We start from the raw sequence: 20020 nt of genomic DNA, 5'->3' as shown, positions 1-20020 counted from the left end.
ACCTTTCCCCAGCACTCCTGCTTGCGTTGGTGAATGAGGCGGCAGGCTCGCGCACGGAGGCGTTTAAAGGCTATGAGGTGTGGCAATGAGGGATGCCGCTTGTGACGCTGGAGTGCCCGTCTCAGCGATCTCAGGCGACCACCAAGGCACAGTCCTCCGCCGAGGGGACCCAGAAGAACAGGGAATGGCAGATTCTGCGGCAGTAACGATGACTGTGGTGACTGAGTGAACCACTGCATCAATGGCGTCATTGGAAAGAGGCTCAATAGTGGCAATGGAAGTGAACAAGTCATTGTCAGCCTTATTCATAGCCCATCTGCAGGGGTGCCCAGAATAGTGATGCTATGGCAGTGACAGAAAGATCGGAAATTGGTCACTACCGCACAAGTCGTCATGCACACTCCATTGGACAGAAGGTAACAGGCTAGGGCTGCAGGTCGAAAGGTCAATGGCTGAGTATATGCCGTGCACCACACTGAAATGTGTGAAGACACCAGTATTTAAAAGAGAAAGGACGAGCCGTGCCAATACTTGCTCAATGATGCTGCCTCGGCCTGTTGCCACTGATCCACCCCACAGAGGGTTATGGGCGTTGAAGTCACCCAGTAACAGAAAAGGTAGCGGCAATTGGGCTATCAATGCAGCCAGGACATGCTGCAGGACATCACCATCCAGTGGAAGATAGAGACTGCAGACACTAACAGCCTGAGGCGTCCACACCCGAACAGCGACAGCCTCTAAAGGTGTCTGTCGAGGGACAGACACGCTGTAAGGAGAGTGAAGGACGTAGATGCAGACGCCACCAGATACCCTCTCATAAGCTGCCCGGTTCTTATAATAACCCCTATAGCCATGGAGGGCGGGGGTTCGCATCGCCAGAAACCAAGCTTCCTGAAGAGCAATGCAGAGGAAAGGGTGAAGGCTGAGAAGTTGTTGGAGCCCAGCAAGATGGTGGAAAAAACCGCTGCAGTTCCACTGGAGGACGACATTGTCCATGGCTGAGAAAGGCACGAAGAGACTCAATAGGCAGATACACCACTGGATCACCTGCTGCCACAGATTGAGTACCGACGGGAGCGACATCCATATGTCTGAAGGACCGGCCAGACCTAGGTCCTCAGCAGACACCAGAATCTCCACCGCATCCTCATACGCAGAGCTTGTAGGTAGCAGGGGAGTGGGTGCCACTGCAATTTCCTTGGTCTCAGGGGTATTGAATTTCCATTTCTCACACTGTTCCTTTGGTTGCCCTTGCTGGGAGGGCTTCTTTGATTCAGTCTTCAGGACTGAAAAGGACCGCAAAGCCTTACAACCAGCTACATGGGGCTTCTTCAGCCACTGGTGGGTGTCTGGTTTGCCACTGGTAGGAGCCTGGGAAGGGAGTGACCAAAGGGATCCCTACCTACCGAGAGAAGCCAAGGAAGACTTACACTTCTCTGACTTAGAAGTGGGGACTAGTGTCCCCGATGGTTGGGGGGGGGGGGGGGGGGGGGGAGTGCTGCTCCCGAGGTAGGTGGTGCGGGAGCAATAGGGAGGGAAGTGCCGCCCCCCCCCCCCCCCCCACCGCCATCAAGTAGCTCTTGAGAGCTGTGGTTCAATGGATGGAGCTGTAACAGGAGTGACAACGGTGACATAAGGTGACATAAGGTGACATCATGCACATGGGATGAAGCCGTTCCAATTTCCGTTTAGCCTCAGTGTAGGTCAATCGGTCCAGGGTCTTTTATTCCATTATTTTCCGTTCCTTCTGTAGAATCTTACAGTCCGGCAATCAAGGGGGATGGTGCTCTCCGAAGTTGACACAGATGGGAGGCAGGGCAGGTGGAGTACCAGGATGGGATGGACGACCACAATCCCGACATATGAGGCTGGAAGCAACGTGGGAAGACATATGGGCCAACTTCCAACACTCTAAGCACCACATCGAGGGAGGTTTTTTTGGGCGCACAACTACAGTGGTCATTAGCACCCAGACTAAGTTATGAATGCACTGCGAGGCACAAGGTTAAAACAGCAACTAAAAAGGACAACACTATAAAAGGCACATTAACAGGCAAGGGATTGAAGGAAAATAGCAGAATCTAATGTCCTTAGACAAGTTTGTCAAGCGGATAAAAGGAAGAACGTGAGCAGCTGCTCCTGGGTCATCCGCTAAAATGGCATCCAGAGTACATGGCAGGCCAAGATCAAAGTGCAGTGTATTAAAATTCAGACAGGACGTTAAAATGTGGCGTACTGTCAGCAATTGCCACATGGGCAGAACGGCGCAGGCACCGCCGTCAGCAGATGGCGATGGCTGAACCAACAGTGTCCAATTCGTAACCGGACCAAAACGACCTCCTCCCGCCAAGAAGGGCATGAAGAGGTCGTCCAAGCCATAGGGAGAGGTTTCAAGGCCCGAAGCTTGTTTACAGTAAGTGTAGCCCAATCGGCATGACACAGCAATAAAATGCGCTGACAAATTACCCTGCTAAAATCAGATGAAGGCACACAACAAGAAGCTGTCTGAGGCTGGAGGACCACAGCCTTGGTTGCGGCATCTGCAGTTTCGTTCCAAGGGATACCAACATGGCCAGGAAACCACATAAAGGTAACCGGAGAACCGTCGTCCGCCAGCTGCTGAAGAGAGCGTTGGATCCGGTGCATGAAAGGGTGAACCGGATACAGATCACTGAGGCTCTGGATGGCGCTCAGGGAATCAGAGCAGATGACATAAGCAGAATGTCGGTGGCGGCGGATGTAAAGAACAGCCTGGTAGAGAGCAAATAGCTCAGCTGTGAAAACTGAACAATGGCCATGGAGCCGGTATTTGAAACTGTGTGCCCTGAGAATGAAAGAATACCTGACACCGTCATGGGTCTTAGAGCCATCTGTATAAATGAAGATTGTATTAATGATCTTCAAACGAAGTTTGACAAACCGGGAGCGGTATACCGAAGCTGGGGTAACCTCCTCTGGTAGTGAGCTGAGGTCAAGGTGAACGCGAACCTGAGCCTGGAGCCAAGGTGACGTTTGGCTCTCGCCCACTCGAAAGGTTGCAGGGAGTGAAAAATCAAGATGCTGAAGGAGGTGACGAAAGCGAACTCCAGGGTATAGCAGGGCAGATACATACAACCCGTATTGACGGTTGAGACAGTCTTCAAAAAAGGAACGATAAGACGGATGGTCGGGCACTGACAATAGCCGACAGGCATACCGACAAAGCAGTATATCGCGCCAGTAGGTTAGTGGCAATTCACCGGCTTCAGCATGAAGAATCTCGACGGGACTAGTATAGAACGCTCCGATCGCAAGACGTAACCCCCGATGTTGTATAGAGTTGAGGCGGCGTAAGATGGACAGCCGTGCAGAGGAGTATGAAAAGCTCCCATAATCCAGCTTTGAGCGGACGATCGACCGATATAGGCAAAGTAGGACGGTTCGATCCGCTCCCCACAATGTACCGCTGAGAACACTGAGGACATTTAGAGAACGGGTACAATGGGCAGCCAAATATGACATGTGGAGACCAGCTAAGTTTCCGGTCAAATGTAAAACCTAAAAGTTTGGTGCCTCCACGAATGGGAGAGCAACGGGACCGAGATGTAAGGTTGGTGGGAGAAACTCTTTGTAGCACCAGAAGTTAATACAATACCGACCGTCTTCTCGGCAGAAAAACGGAAGCCATTGGCGACACTTCAAGAGTAAAGACGGTCAAGACAACGCTGAAGACAGCGCTCCAGGAAACATGTACGCTGCGCGCTGCAATAGATGGTAAAATCGTCCACGAAAAGAGAGCCTGATACATCAGCTGGGAGGCAATCCATTATTGGATTGATCGCTATGGCGAAGAGAGCGACGCTCATAACTGAGCCCTGAGGCACCCCATTCTCCTGGCGATAGGCGTCTAACAGGACAGAACTCACACGTACCCTGAACTGTTGATCCATTAAAAAGGCACGAATAAAAAGAGGGAGGCGACCGCGAAGGCCCCATGTATGCATGGTCCGGAGAATGCCTGCCCTCCAACAGGTGTCTTAAGCGTTCTCCAAATCTAAGAACACAGCCATGGTCTGGCGCTTCCGCAAGAAGTTATTCATAATGAAGGTCGACAAGGTAACCAGATGGTCAACAGCAGAGCGGCACCTACGAAATCCACATTGTACATTGGTAAGTAGGCGTCGAGATTCGAGAAGCCAAACCAAATGAGAGTTAACCATTCGTTCCATCACCTTACAGACACAGCTGGTAAGGGAAATGGGTCAATAACTCGAAGGCAAGTGCTTGTCCTTCCCCGGCTTAGGAATCGGATTCGCACCAGCATGTGGTAACATGACCCTCAATCCAGATGTGATTGTAAGTACAAAGGAAAAAGCCCTTACTCGCAGGAGAAAGGTTCGTTAGCATCTGAATATGAATAGAATCAGGCCCTAGGGCGGAGACCATGACCGGGCAAGTGCATTCTCGAGTTTCCGCATGGTGAATGGGGCATTATAACTTTCATGATTCGAGGAGCGGAAGTTAGGTGGCCTTGCCTCCTCTGCCTTTTTTCGGGGAGAGGAAGGCAGGGTGGTAATAAGCGGAGCTCAAAACCTCTGCGAAAAATCGGCCAAAGGCATTGGAGACATCCCCAGGGGCCACAAGGACGTCATTCGCGACCGTCACGCCAGAAACTGGTGAGTGGACCTTAGTGCCAGATAGCCGGCACAGGCTTCCCAGACAACAGAAGGAGTAAAACTGTTGAAGGTGCTTGTGAAAGCAGCCCAGCTGGCTTTCTTGCTTTCTTTAATAACACGATGACACTGCGCACGTAATAGTTTATAATTGATACAATTTGCCATCGTAGGGTGGCGTTTAAAGGTGCGTAAAGCACGTCGACGAGCACGTAAAGCGTCTACATGCTTCAGTCCACCAGCGGACCGGTACGCGATGTGGAGAAGAAGTAGTAGTATGAGGGATGGAATATTCAGCAACAGTGAGAATGACTTCTGTGAGGTGTGCGACATGACTATCGCAACTTGCGAAGGTTTGATCCTGAAAGGTCGCACTGGAAGAGAAGAGCCCCAGTCTGCTTTGAATATGTTCCAACTAGTTGAGCATAGAGAGCTGTTATGATGCAGGAGATGGATAACACAAGGGAAGTGGTCGCTCTAATACATATCAGAAAGTGCGTACCACTCAAACCAGAGTGCAAGTTGGGTAGTACATATAGAGGTCTAAATGGGTATAGGTGAGAGTTGTGTCCGGAAGGAAAGTAGGGGCGCCAGTATTGAGGCAGATAAGATTGAGGTGGTTGAAAAGGTCTGCTAACAGGGAGCCTCTCTGGCAGGATATTGGAGAGCCCCAAGGGGGATGGTGGGCATTGAAGTCTCCAGTCAACAAAAATGGTGCAGGTTGCTGAGCAATAATTTGCATCATGTCTGCCCTAGTAACGGCAGACAACGATGGAGTGTAAACGGTACAAATGTAAAATGTAAAAGTGGGGACAGTAATTCGGACAGCAACTGCCTGCAGGTCGGTGTGCAATGTGATAGGATTGTAGTAAATATCATCCCGGACCAGCAACATAAGCCGTCCATGAGCCGGAACACCTGCCTCAGGGGGTTGGTCAAAACGCACAGAGGCATAGTGTGCAAAGTCAATTTGATCGCATGGGCGTAGCTTCATTTCCTGGAGAGCTACGACGAGCGGACAGTGTAAGCGTATCAGCAACTTTAAGTCCTCAATTGGACCAAATGCCGCGAATATTCCAATGAAGAAGTGCATCGTGAGAAGAAAAAGGAGAAGCAAAAAGGGGGCACCTCGAAGGCCACTGAGAGCCTGGCTTCAAGCGAGCACTGCTGCCGCTATCAAGAGGCGGAGAGTCATCGTCCATTTGTTCAATAGGTTCGTCGGCCATCTTGTTAAGATGGCCAGGAGCGGGAGCTTCCTCCGCCGGTGAACGGCCAGATGTTCGGCTACCAGCCGTGCGGCCAGGTGAAATGGATGATGGCCTGGGGCGGCAACTGCTGGGTGGCGCAGGAGAAGAAACACACGGTGGCAGAGAAGGAGAACTTTGCTTCCTTTGAGCCTTCTTGGAAGGTCGTTTAGTCAAAGTACTGGTTGATGGTTGGGAGTTCAGGGTTCGTAGGAAGTCTTCACGGGGCGGTTCCTTCTTGAAGGCCCATGCGTCTGACTTCTGGGTCTTAGTCTTAACAGAAGCTGATGAAGGTGCTTGTGTCATATGGGTGACGGGAGGAAGAGGAGACGCTGACCGGACAATCTTAGCACTGGCCGAACGGACGACCGTAGCGCTAAAGGTCGGATCGCATGTGTGTCGACACCTCCCTGGTAGGCCGAGGATAGGCAAGGACAGTACCGTATTTCCCTGCTGGGAGCAGCGTGGGGCTTCTTACTAGCAAATAGCTTGCGAGCGGCCGAGGTGGACACACTCTGACTCAAATTTCCAGTATACAGCGTTCATCCTTGCAGGTGGGGCAGCCGCAGGAGGACGCTGCATGATCACCCTGACAATTCACGCAACGAGGAGACGGAGGTGGACAGTCACCCTCATGGGCGTCCCTGCCACAAGTGACGCATTTGGCCGCATTAGAACAAGACTGGTGGGTGGGATTAAAACACTGACACTGGTAGTAGCGCGTAGGTGTCTGGACATAGTGGCAAACAGAAATAACCTCATAGCCCGCTTTGATGCGCGACGGCAGCTGAACACTATCAAAGGTCAAGGAAAGTGTCTGGGTCAGTACAAGGTCATTATTGACCTTTTTCATGACCCTATGGACAGCCGTCACACCCTGCTCAGCGAGGAAAGACAATCTCCTCGTCAGTCAATCCATCGAGTGATCTAGTATATACCAAACCATGCGACGAATTCAAAGTGCGGTGAGCCTCCACCCAGACAGGGAACGTGTACAGGAGTGTGGCCCAAAGGAGCTTTCGTGTCTGAAAGGCGCTCTCAGTTTCAACACCAAGGTACCGTTATGCATCCTGGTACAAGACTTGACAGGTCCGGCTATGGCATCTACGACCTTCTGAATAATGAAAAGGTTGACAGATGAAAAATCATTTCAATCCTCAGATTGAGAAACTACAAGGAGCTTTGGGGCAGGCGGTAGTACTTTTGTCACAGGTGGCTGGACAAGTGTCCGCGTTTGGGCAGAAGTCAAGAGAGAAGAAGAGAAATCCATTGCAGAGGAATCCCCCATGATTGCCAGTGTCTCTGATGGCGCGCTCCTTCCTTGTGGGGACCCTCTCAGAGGGCGCTCCCGCCTTAGGTGAATGTTTACACCTCAGGTCACACCTCCCGAGAAACGGACGGAGGGACCAATCGGCATGGTCGCAAGGTGTCAGCTCAGGCAATCACCCCTCCATGGGCCTGGCCTGTACCAGGGGGTACGTGCGTGCCTTACTTGTCTACCCAGGGTGGGGAATTATGCGTTACCCCGTCACTGGCTACTTGTGCGAACACATGGGTTGGCCTTCAGGCACACACAGGGAGGAAAGAAGAAGAGGGAAAAAAAAGGGAGAGGGGGAGAAAGGACAGACTGTCTCAAATGCCGAGGCGGAGACCATAGGGTGGACAAGAAGGCAAGGAGAAAAGGGCAAGGTAAAAAGTAAGGAAGACAGTGAGAGGGGGAGGACAAAGAAAGGAACCAAACAAAGGAAGGAAGAAACCAGAATTGAAAAACCAAAATGACCACAAATGTATGTCGTGGAACCGTCCGTCTCCGGACACAGGCACAAACTACCCTAATGAGGGGGAGAGACTTCTTTTAGCTGCCTCTTACGATAGGCAGGAATACCATGGGCCTATTACCCCCAAGCCCGCAGGGGGGTGGCAGTTAGCCATAGGCTACAGTCTAGCTGCCAGTACGTTCACACATTACCTGTTCACTCACCTCTACCCATCCATGACCATGGGCACCCGAATGTCTACAGGCAAACATTAGCTATAACAGCCTGGGTTAGATTTCATTACACGCAAAAATTAGAAAACATGTTTAAATAAACCCATTCTTACCGTTTTTCCAGAACCAGTTTGTGCACATGCCATGAGATCTCTTCCGCCAGCTATTATGGGTATAGCATATTTCTGCACCGGTGTTGGTTTTGTATAACCACATTTTTTTACATTTTGTAAGACAAACTCTCTCAAGCCACACCTCGCAAAATCCACAATAGGCCCTGGTTTATTCTCTCCTGTCACCTAAAAAAAAGTTGCTTTAATTAACAAAAACACACACACACACACACACACACACACACACACACACACACACACACACACACAGAGAGAGAGAGAGAGAGAGAGAGAGAGAGAGAGAGAGAGAGAGAGAGAGAGAGAGAGATATCACTTAATGAGATGTGGCAGTGACATTTCACTAACCACACTACTTTCAAAATATTCAGTACATAATCTCTTAAGCTGATGAAAAGGGTAACTTGTGAAACATATTGTAAATATATGCTTGGTGTAATTTCTTAATATAATTTGCGTCTAAATCCTTTGTCTGCTTCAAGAGTTACATGAATTCATGCCTGGGGAATGCAGGAGTCCACTAGGTGTGCAGATGTGACATCTTCAAGAGCAGGCAAAAGCAAGGTGCCTCAAATGTCCTGCAGCTTGGTGCAGGAATACTACCATCAAAACTAACATAAGGCAAGTTTTAGTGTGAGACTCCTCATAGTAATAGCAGCCTGGATCTGTCCCCATCACTGACTGGGAGGTGGGGAACAAATAGTCCTCCTGTACTTATGTCTCTTATCATAGAGCAATTGCTAAATAGTCATAATAAAGGCTTCTGATGAGTTTACACGCGAGGTACAGATGTGGCACACCAAAGCAGCTAGATTATGTATGTTAGGAAAAGTGATGTGCGTGAAATTACACTTTACTAAAAAGTTACGAATAGCAGCTCACAACATTAGCTGAATTTAGACCTGCAGCTGGAGATAGTGCAACAAAAGTGATCAATAAAATTTGTCGTTAATTTATCTATCTGATATTTGCATTGTATAACCTAATGATCATATATTGGTAGCATGTAATCTTGTGGGTTGAGATGCTAAGCTGTATCAGAATTTATCCTGCCTTTTGTCGTATGCAGTCCCATGTGGCAGTGTATTTAATCTGATATTCCACTGCCATTGCTGATTCATGAAGTTACACTGGAAAAATGTTTGCTTTGAGTTGGTGGCTTCTATGAATGCTCCGAGTTCTGGTGTGATGCTAACTGATCTTTCATTTGAAATTGTTACCGAGGCATACCAACTTAATTGGATGACAGAGCCACAACTATAATGTCTCTTTTTACCCAATGCATTGGCTACTTCCTGACTGGCCAAGCAACCTCTTCCACGAATTCTTTTTTAATCCAAAGATTGTGTGTATGCCAACAGTTTGGGTGGGAATGTAACATCACAATGAGTGTAGACCAGGTAACAAAAGTGAGATTCAGCAGGTTGCAGATAACAATTATGCCCACTGTAGCACTAGACCACATGTACTGGTTATTCCACCCATTACAGCTGCAGGTAGCTTTTTCCACTGAGATGTGTGTTTTTGTCTTGTCATGCATCTGCTACAAATGTATGCTTAAATATTACTGGGCAAGGTAAAAGCTTTCAAACCCAGGTATTTAATTAGTTTTTGACTACTTCTGCAAATTTGGAGTCTCCAGTTTCTGAAACAAGAGTTCTTCCATGACAGTATCACATTCATTGAGGTTATAGAGATTCTCTGTCACCCTTGCTACACTTTACATGGATTTGACAGCTTCACAAAAGTCTTAAAAGTTACTAAACACTATGAGCTAGCTGAAGAAATATACATCACAATAAGTTTAAATATCATTGAGAATAACACAGCCTACTTTGTTAGTTGCTACAAACTTTGGTTAGCAAAGCAATTTGGTACACCTGCGTCAATGAAACCAGACAAGCCTAATCAATGGTTGCTAAGATGTTATATGGAACTGAGGTTTTCTTCTTCGAGCATCACACCGATTATACATAGCAATATCCACTAGCTGAATGTTAACAGCAACAGAAAAATAGTCAATAACAATCAAAGCTACTCCCAACAGTATGTAAATAATGAAGTTCTGATCTGTCATCCATTATATAGCTCCCATTGTTCCTCAACCGTCTACACAAAGTGGGAAAACTCATGTATCATCCTAACTCGACACTGAGCAGGCTAAACCAAAATTAGAGCTTAGAAGTATACTGGTGTTGAGGACTGAGAAAGAGCACAAAATTTAACAATTTTCCACTATTTTCTCAATTATTGAAGTCATGGGCTTATAAGTTACGAGACTTAGCATTTTATTTCTTTGGGTCTGATGCTTTGTATGTAGGGAATTGGCAAATAAGAGCAAATGGTAGTACACACGCCACCAACAAGCATTCATTACTGTCCATCATGTCATACTGTAGGATTAAGAGGTGTGGTCATGCTGTAACATTAAAAACAAGACACTAGACTGGATACCTGCATCATTTTTGGCGACTTCAACTAATCTGCATATGCAGTGTGAGATGTATCAGATGAAAATACCAATAAACGCACAAGATACATTGTGTTTGATATAGCCTAACTTAGTAGCTGGGTAATACCTGTCCATTAGGCATTAGTAGCTGGGTAATATTTGTGTCCATTAGGCAGCATCACTAGCTTGCTTTACCACTATACTAAAAGTATCTGGCCCCAGTGATAGAATTTGGGTAACTTCTGTATTTTGTTGACATGAATTGCTAACTAAAATCCTACTGCTGTCAACTTTGTACTCTCATTGTCAATTTTACTTTATTTAGCAAGGGTGAGCAGTCTAATGTGCTCTTTCTTTTTAATGGCTTAAGGACAAGGTCTACACACAAATTTTTGGTGATAACTGACAACATTTTCAGAGCTTACAGATTTTGACATGAGAATTAGAGTATATCTACCATACAATGGTGTGAATACATTTTACCAGTCAATTTGAGTGACCAACAAATGAAAAATGGAGGACTAGAAGGGACTGTGTTGCTTGGAAATAAATGGACATGAGTTATACACTGGTACAAAGTCCATTGCCTTTGAAGAATCAAGGGTGTTTAGTGCAATTATTTATTTGTCGAAGACACTAGTAGTGCACTAGTACCACAAAAACTTCTCATATTATGACTTTTCGATACAGCATTTTTGTAATCTTCTCTAAGTTATATAATAAGTAAAACTAAAACTGTTACTGTTCTTAACACTGCCGCATTGTCAGTCAGGTAGTAACAACATTTCCACCTCTCCTACATACACTATCAGAAAAAGCTAATAACTAGCTAAGAGAAAGACTGGCACAGGCTCAAACTGCAACAGGTACTGTGTTACGCATTTTTAATTATTGTGTGAAATGTACAGCGAACAGTTGTGACATAAGCAGACACAGTCAGGAATGTTTGTTATGAAGAAGTGTCAGCTGATTTAGATAATTGCAAATTTCTGAACTTTTTCTTGTGTACAACACACAAGAAAGAGTTTGGTTAGTTTCAAATTCAGAGCTAGTGCTGCCAAATACAGAATAAACTATCACTAGTTTAGAGAATGTAGAACTGTTGCTGGTTATAGTGGTTCCGATACAGAGTGAACTCTAAAGTGATTCTTCACGTTTTGTTCGATAGAGCATTTGGCTTCATTTAGGTATGTTACACGTGTGTGATGTTAAGAAACATTAAGTGATGGTAAGTATCAGTGAACATTATTTACTCCAGACTGCATTGGAAATGAAAGGCATACTTTTATATTAACATTTGACATTGGGTGGTGGTATAGAAATAGTATTAGGCCTGCACATTACTATTGAGTACTTATATTGATACGAATACAAATTATCTGTCCATCAGGTTGAACAACTGCCATTAAACTCTGGCTAAGAGCGAAATAGACAACCGTGGGGCACAACATGCAGCTGAACTTAACACACTATTTCATTTACTGCTTCACTATCCGATCCATTTGGGTCCTTCCCTCGACCACCAGCTTTTCTAAACTGCACAGATGGGAGTTATCCTTGCAACACATTCTCTGCTCCCATAATTACCTCAGCCTCAACCTCAACCTATGGTAATGTAATGTCCCCACACCCTCCACCCAACAGTTTCTACCCCCTGCCCCATCATCTCTTATTTCTCATCTCCCATCCTGTTCATTTGCAGCGCTCTGCCAAAACATTCGCTCGTCTTTCTCAGCTCCTCTCCTTTTTTTGCCCACCTCCTTGCCCCACGACCTTCAGGCACTGCTCCCGTTGGCAGTCTAGTCCCTGCACACTCCATCAGACAGCGTTCATCTCTCTCCCCACGTGTACACTACTATCTCTTCCCCTTCCCCATCCCCTCCGAATTGCTGCTTGCATCCCATGTGATAGTTGCATTCCGACCCAAATTGCTGGAGTTGGCAGGTATGCGTGCACGTGGTGTGCTTGCTTGTGTGTGTGAAGGCTATGGCTGAAAGCTTTATCTAAGTATCTTAAGTGTGCCTGTCTGAAACTTTTGTGACTAGTCTTCTTTACAGTAAGTAGCAATCTTTTCCCAAAAATTGCTGATATTTCTAACTGGAGTTTCCATTGTTTGATGTTGAGTACCTATGTTAAATTTACTTTCCTGTCTACATGATCAGACAGTGATGACTGATGGGATCAAAAATTTATTCGAAATAAGTTAGCTGAATATTCATAATCTTGGCATCAGCTGTGTTACAGCACAGTTGCACTACCTATTAGTAACACAGGAATGCAGATATGTGGAAGTTGGGTTGCTTTTTTCATTCTAGAATCTTATCTAAATTTTAGACTGCCGCCGAGTTACCACATCAAAAAGTGACTAATATAGTACACCAACGGTATTTGCAATACAATATTTATGGAGAGGGATGGAAGAGAAACTTATGTTTATGCAGTACATACAGAAATAAAAATGCCATTAAAATGTAAAAACCTTCAATTAATGCATAAAGAACTAGCAACAATGTAAACTGTTCAATAATGTCAAATGAAGTCTCGGATAATGATTCAGCATTTTCAAAACATACTGTAAGCAGGGTGTATACATGGACAAGGAAAAAAATTTCCAGATTTCCCAGTTAAAAATACACTTTCTCCCGGGTGGCAATACGGCTTTTCCGTGTTAAATGACAGTATACTCTTCCTCATCAATCCTTTGAATGTTCATGGTATTATATACCGGAGTGGAATTTACCAGCACTTTAGAAAACGAAACTCGGAGGGGGAAAACACATTTTGAAAAACCTTTGATGTGCAGCAACATGTACACTGCATATTTTTGTATTACGAAGGTATAAATTTGAATTCCACCAAACACCGCATGTTACTTTCTGAAACATTGAAATCGAGATTGCGATGCGCTTTTGTGAGACAGTCATAGCTCCTGTCACGTGATCTCGCCAGCTGATGGCAGCATAGGACACATGATTTAGTGAGCCAATAGCAAGATCACTCTTAAGTAGCGCGAACACACAAATACAAAAAGTTAATGGTTTAAATTAATATACACAGCATTCACATATAATATTGGTCTCTAAGATTAATAAGCTGGAAAAGAAGCTAAGCTTCCACATATCATATTGATCTTTTTTTGTTCATGTTACACTTTAAGATCCATCACACAAATGTGCCAGTAAAATGACGTAAATGTCTGATCTTTTGGGCTTGAAATTCTTCTAAATGGTCATCCTCAAAGAGTTGATTTTTAAATGAGAGTCAAATGCTTTGTGATTTAAGAAATTCATCCTACATTTTCGTACATAGTTCATCTTGCGTAAAAGGAAATCTGCTTTGAATGTAACGCTTTTCGAATCACCATTCGCAATATTTTCCCGCGACCTGTTAGAAATAGGTTTGTTTCAGCAGTTGCAAGAAAACGCCAAATTACAGACGTCACCGCGCTTGCGCAGCTACGATGACACAGGAAGCCCATGTTCGTACGTGTAAAACATTAAAAGATCTTACGATGGCATAAAAGAAACAAGACATCAGATGATACTTCAAGAACGTCTTGGAGTACCAGTACTGTATTATCTCATGTTTGGTTCTTTATTATGGCATAATGCCATAAGTGCACTTGAAATGCAGCGAACAGTTGAAACTAGCCAATAGTGTGAGATAAAACTCTTCGTTTCAAATAAATTGACTGCCTCAGCAGAAAAGATTAACTTTAAGCCAAATCTCTTTACCAAACCAAAAAAAGTAACTTAATTGTTCTGCCAGAAAGGTGGAAACAAAATCTGAAACTAACAACATATTTTAGCCTTCCGTAATTATGTGAACATATTTTAATTCATTTGATAGCTCCCGGCCACAACAATCCGTTTTGTTATCATTTAACGTGAGAGCAATAAAATGAAGAGCAAACAACAAAATCACTGAACGTACACACAGGTCACGTGGACGCTCCCCACAACAACTCCGACTGCTCTGTGCATCAGCCCCAGATTTACTATATTTCCGAACTGAGGCAATATTAAGCAGTGGCGTTCAGCCACACTTCTGTAACCAGAAGGGGGAGAAGGTACTACTCATACCCGACTCAACTGCGCATGCTCGAGAGCCCGCCCACAACAGCTCAAACAAATCTAATTTAAACAGTTGTCAACGTCACACTCATCGGAGGCAGTTTGTTGTTATAAAGCATTGCATAGTCTTCCTAAAGCCTTTGCCACACTTTGCTGTTGGCAGACACTTGTATGAGCACTGTTTTGTTGTTGTATACAGTGCATTTCCTTTGCAACTTAAGTTTTATTTTCTTTTTTCTCTCATTCATGTTTTGTTGCTGCAGTATTATTCTGCAGTAGCAGGATACAATAATATCCTTTGTTAGAGTATTAGTTCTTACCAGTCAAAATCACAAAAATTTAACTGAAAGCTAAAGCAATGAAAATTCCCAGAATTCTTAACAATTCCCAGGATTTTCCCGGATGAAAAAATTCCTGGGTTTTTCCCGGATATCCCAGGTCGCATACACCCTGTATAAGTAGCATATAGTATAACAGTCGTTCCAGTTACTGTATACAAAAATTACTTAACAGTAGCAACATGAAAGAGACAGTATTCCGCACATAAATCGCACTAAGGCCTACACTTTCGCCCATGTTTCTCTTCAATATGTTATGCAAATGTGATGTACTGTACCTAACATGTTGAAAGTAAAACACACACACACACACACACACACACACACACACACACACACACACACACACACAAAAAAAATGTCAATAACAAGAACCATTACTGTTCCACTTCTGTAGTTTGAAAAATTAGCACATTAGTATTCAATTTTCTAGTTTCTACAATCGCAGGAAAGAGTGTTTTATTAAACAGTTGCTTTAACTTAAAAATGCAATACAGTAATGCATACTACATACACTGTCCAACTTAAGGTAATCAGTTACCTTTGTTTGCTTTTTTGCATTTAAGGTGTGTGTACACATTTGACACTTGATGATGCATTCATTTTAATGAGTTATTTGAAACCAACGATCTGCAGAAAACAAGAGTTTGAAAATAAGCATTACGCCGTCATTACTAATCACGAAATATGCAACAAACAAATTAACACTGGATGCTACAACCTACATATTTCTCTGAAAATGTAATAAAAAAAGTTATTTTATATAAGTCGCAATAAAGTTAAGACATACTAACTGATTTTTTAAATTTGGTGTTCACGTAGGATTTAGACAGGACCATTCGATTTCACTGTTATAGCCAATATGTTGTTAAAATCTGTGTCCCTATAAACAGTATCTACTGTAGATCCTTGACAGCCAGCAACCTTCCAACTGCAAAACACAAATGGCTGAACACAAGAATAGCTATCTATATTGCAGTGACACTACTGAGGCATTTTCCCAGACTTTTGCAAACTCCTGCCATGCCCAGCCTACTGCAACTGTCAGGGATCAACTTAGGTAGACTCAGCTACAGCTGTAATCTAAGACAGACAATTCGTTCCCTTTGATTTACAATGGTTGTGTGTGTGTGTGTGTGTGTGTGTGTGTGTGTGTGTGTGTGTGTGTGTGTGTGTGCGAGAGAGAGAGAGAGAGAGAGAGAGAGAGGGGGGGGGGGGGGGTTTACTTGGAACACATTTACATTAACCAGATAATTTCAGAAATTTCCCATACATGTGAATTAAATCATGCTCGGCAACCAGAACTTTGTCGACCAGCAACCGTAACAGCTCTAAGTGTGATATATTTCCATGAGTTATTGTACAAAGTAACACATACCTCCACTTTAATATTGTCGTATTTATCAAAATTTATTCCAGAACTGATGCCCTGTCCAAAAATTTCGTCCTCGTCTTCAGTAGGTGGAGGAGGTATATAATTTTCTCTTGGTCGTTCAGGTTCAGCTACAAGAAAAGTAAGGTTACACAAAATTCTGCATTTTAAAAAGAATTCAGTTAATATACTAATGAAACACTGAGTGAACAATAACTTACTCTTATTATCTTCTCTCCCTCTGTTGTCTTCCCTTCCACCTCTACCTCTTGATCTTCCACCACCTCTGCTGGAATAAGAATCTGAGTCCCTATCCTCATTATCATCATTATCAAATCTTCTACCACCACCTCCCCTACCACCTCTTCCAGAACCTCTGCCTCTCCCTCGTCCTCTTCCTCTTCCATTACCATGACCTCGACCTCCAAAACCTGAATCACCATTTTCATCTAATCCTGGACTGTCAAAATCATTTTCTTCATATGCTACAAAGCCTCTTCCACGGCCGAAGTCAGTCCCCCTGTCAAAAGGTGTCTGAAAAAATACAAAAACAGTAATTTTAACTAAATTTCTTAGCTACTGAGGAAAGTTACACCACCTTGATTTAACACAAGACCCAAAGCATCTTAAAACCACATTTTTGTTAGCATATGCTGTAGATTTCAATTAAAAATCTTTATTCATAAGAAGTCTAGAATTCCAACATTTCAGCACTGTCAACTACAAAGCCAGATCGAAGTGTAAAAATACTACCCATTTATCTGCAAATCAATATTGTCATGGAAACGAAGGTTACTTTTCAGTCATGTTGTGGCACACACTGATGAGATAGCTCCATCTTCCATTCACGAGGCTTAACACTATCAAAAAAACAATACTGGATAACTTGCTAAAGCAGTACCGAACAGTTACAGACCAGATAAGGAAGCACCTATTTTCAGCAAAATTCTTGTGTAATTTTTTTTTGTACACCATTAGGCGTACAAATTTAAAAAGTTGTCACGCTACACAAGCGAAGACAAAGCCCTATGGTTTTGAAATTAACTGGTAAAGAAACTACTGACTGGGGGACTAAAGTGTGTGCTTTTGCAAAATCCAAGTTTTTTTCTGAAATAGCCTTTTTCTTTTTGGCTGTATTGAAGCTTTCAACAAATTACAGTTCTGTTGAGTAGCAGCAGCATTTTCCCCACGGGTGAGCTGAAAATGCCAGAGGCATTTCAAGATTTTTATTTTCACACCCAATTCAGTAATTATAAAATCTAAGGAATAATAATTTCCATATTTTGAGGGCATTCGTAGCCATGTGACTCATACTTTAAAGCACTATGGATAGAATCAACAAGGCACTTAGTGCAGAAGTAGAACCGAAAATAATCGTATGCACACTGCGGAAGACTAACAGCAGTCTCAATATGCAACAGATTTTGTTTTTTAATTGCTATATTGCAGAGTGCAGACACTGTAGTGGTAGACAGCCATGAGCATAGAGTAGAATTCTGACTGCCAGAGAGGAGAGGAACTGTGCAGGGAAACTAGCCCTGCATACCTCTCACCTGCCATCTGTAACTCACATTTTGAACATTAGTTAAAAACATTAATATTTGTTATAAGACACTAAGGCACAAGCTTAAGTACATTGCATTACACAGTGTGAATCTTATGCTGACCATTCAACCCCTCCACAATTTCCATGACCCCAGGGACTCTAGCAATACCGATATGACACTGTTTATGCTCTTTTGGTTTGGAAACACGTTAAACATGTACTTAGGCACATTATCCTTCCAAATTGTGCTTCTTCAGATGATGTGCAATACCAGTACTCGGGAATTTGATATCTGTGTGCAGAAGAAAGCTATTTCAATCAATCTCAAAATAGTTGATACGGATATAATTTGCTATGAAGTAGCATCCTACGAAATTTTGTATTTGGAGACAATTTTCATCTATATTCACATTTATAACAAACTGAGTTTTTTCAAGTCCCTACCAATAGTGATTAAGTCTGAGAATCTAGTTCATCAAAACAGAAATCCATTCCCAACCTGTAATGAGAAAATTAACAGTGGAAAGTTACGCTGATATGGTAACTCATTCTCTCACAGGTAAATTTTAAACAGAAACTGGCAAACCCAAATTCTAACTGTTGAATGATTTATGCATGTAATATTAGCTGTATTTTACAATATTTATTTCCTCTGCACTATTGTTTTATGTAACTAGACTGCTGCCAGCAATTTAAACACACAGAAATGCCAAGTAACATTCTAAATTAATATCACAGAAATAACCATTAAATAAACTGAAGCTATTGTACAAAATTATGCTGTATCAAACTTAAGTACTTTTTATTAACAGTAATTTGAAAGATGGTATTATTAATATTGCTTCACTAATATAGTAGAAGCACAAATCAAACTCACCTCAACACTTGTTGAACTTGGACCATCATCCCACTCGTCAGACATAATTTAGGACTACCTGCAACATGTTTTAAAAATCATACACAAGTACATACAATGGTGTAAAGACCAATTTCTTATAAATCCATAGAAAATAATTTAATACATAAGTTGATTCAATACATTATGCCACTTCCTCAACATCCATTCTCACTCCCACAATGAAATGTAACTGGGGCAGCCACTCAGCAATGTCTATGAGAAACTCCAGACATGAGTGTGGATAAAAAGAGCATACTGACAGTATCTATTTTCTTTGGGTATTACTTCTTTGAATGTCAATTGAGGTGGCAGACTTAATAGGTAGAGCTTTTACGTATCAGTATCTTACTTCCTGGTACTGTAGCATAATGAACCAAGAAGAAAAGAAAAAGAGAAGTGGATTGATGGATTTAAAGGGACCAAACTACGATGTTATCAACATCATTAGACTCTAAAGTCTTTGCCTTTCAAGCTGGGGCTAGTCCCCAGAGGTGAAGTACACAAAAGGTAAATCCGAATATACTTTATTTTATACTAGACTCAAGGAAGCCAACAAACAAAGCATGCAGAAGTGTGAGACAGGTAGAAGAGTGACGATGGCAGAGTTGCCCCACCCAAAAAGTAGCTGGAGGACACGAAGACATTATATAACCAGAAGCACACCCTCTACATTTACATATACATGGTTACTCTGCAATTTACACTTAAGTGCCTGGCAGAGGGTTCATCAAACCATTTTCATACCACTACTCTACCATTGGACTCTCAAAAAAGGAATGCCTAAATCTTTCTGTTCGAGCTCTGACTTATTATGATGATCATTTCTCCCTACGTAGGTGAGTGTCAACAAAATATTTTCGCATTCTGAAGAGAAAGTTGGTGATTGAAATTTCATTATGCAACAAAGACCGCCTCTGTTTCAGTGACTGCCGGATTTCTTTTAGTACCCATGTGGATGACCTCGCACTTTTCTTTGTTTAGTGCCAATTGCCACAACTTGTGTATCGTATCAGTGACACTATCACCCCTACTGAGCGATAACACAAAACGAGCTACCCTTCTTTGCACTTTTTGATGTCCGCCGTCCATCCTACAAGGTAAGGATCCCACACCGCACAGCAATATTCCAGCAGAGGCGGACAAGTGTAATGTAGGCTGTCTCTTTAGTGGGTTTGTTGCATCTTCTAAGTGTTCTCCCAACAAAGCGCAGTCTTTGTTTTGCCTTCCCACAATATTATCTAAGTGGGCTTTCCAATTTAAGTTGTTCGTAATTGTAATTCCTAGGTATTTGGTCGAATTGACAGCCCTTAGATTTGTGCAACTT

At 43.3% G+C, this 20020-nt stretch overlaps 1 protein-coding gene across 2 annotated transcripts in view; it reads right to left on the bottom strand.

Annotated features, from left to right (window-relative positions):
• The window catches only part of LOC124795071 (ATP-dependent RNA helicase vasa), a 69823-nt gene that overhangs the window by 33614 nt on the left and 16189 nt on the right, over positions 1-20020 (bottom strand). For both annotated transcript variants that reach the window (XM_047258881.1, XM_047258882.1), the window contains 4 exons: positions 18676-18733; positions 16474-16786; positions 16259-16383; positions 8000-8185 (listed from right to left, as the gene is read on the bottom strand). In XM_047258881.1, the coding sequence (XP_047114837.1) occupies positions 8000-8185; positions 16259-16383; positions 16474-16786; positions 18676-18720 (669 nt within the window). In that variant the 5' untranslated portion in view covers positions 18721-18733. The remainder of the gene's footprint in view (positions 1-7999; positions 8186-16258; positions 16384-16473; positions 16787-18675; positions 18734-20020) is intronic.

The sequence above is a fragment of the Schistocerca piceifrons genome, chromosome 4 (genome assembly GCF_021461385.2).
Source record: "Schistocerca piceifrons isolate TAMUIC-IGC-003096 chromosome 4, iqSchPice1.1, whole genome shotgun sequence".
NCBI classification, from domain to species: Eukaryota; Metazoa; Arthropoda; class Insecta; order Orthoptera; family Acrididae; genus Schistocerca; species Schistocerca piceifrons.
Note: the sequence above shows the minus strand (reverse complement) of the source record. Positions and strands in the feature narration are given on the sequence as shown.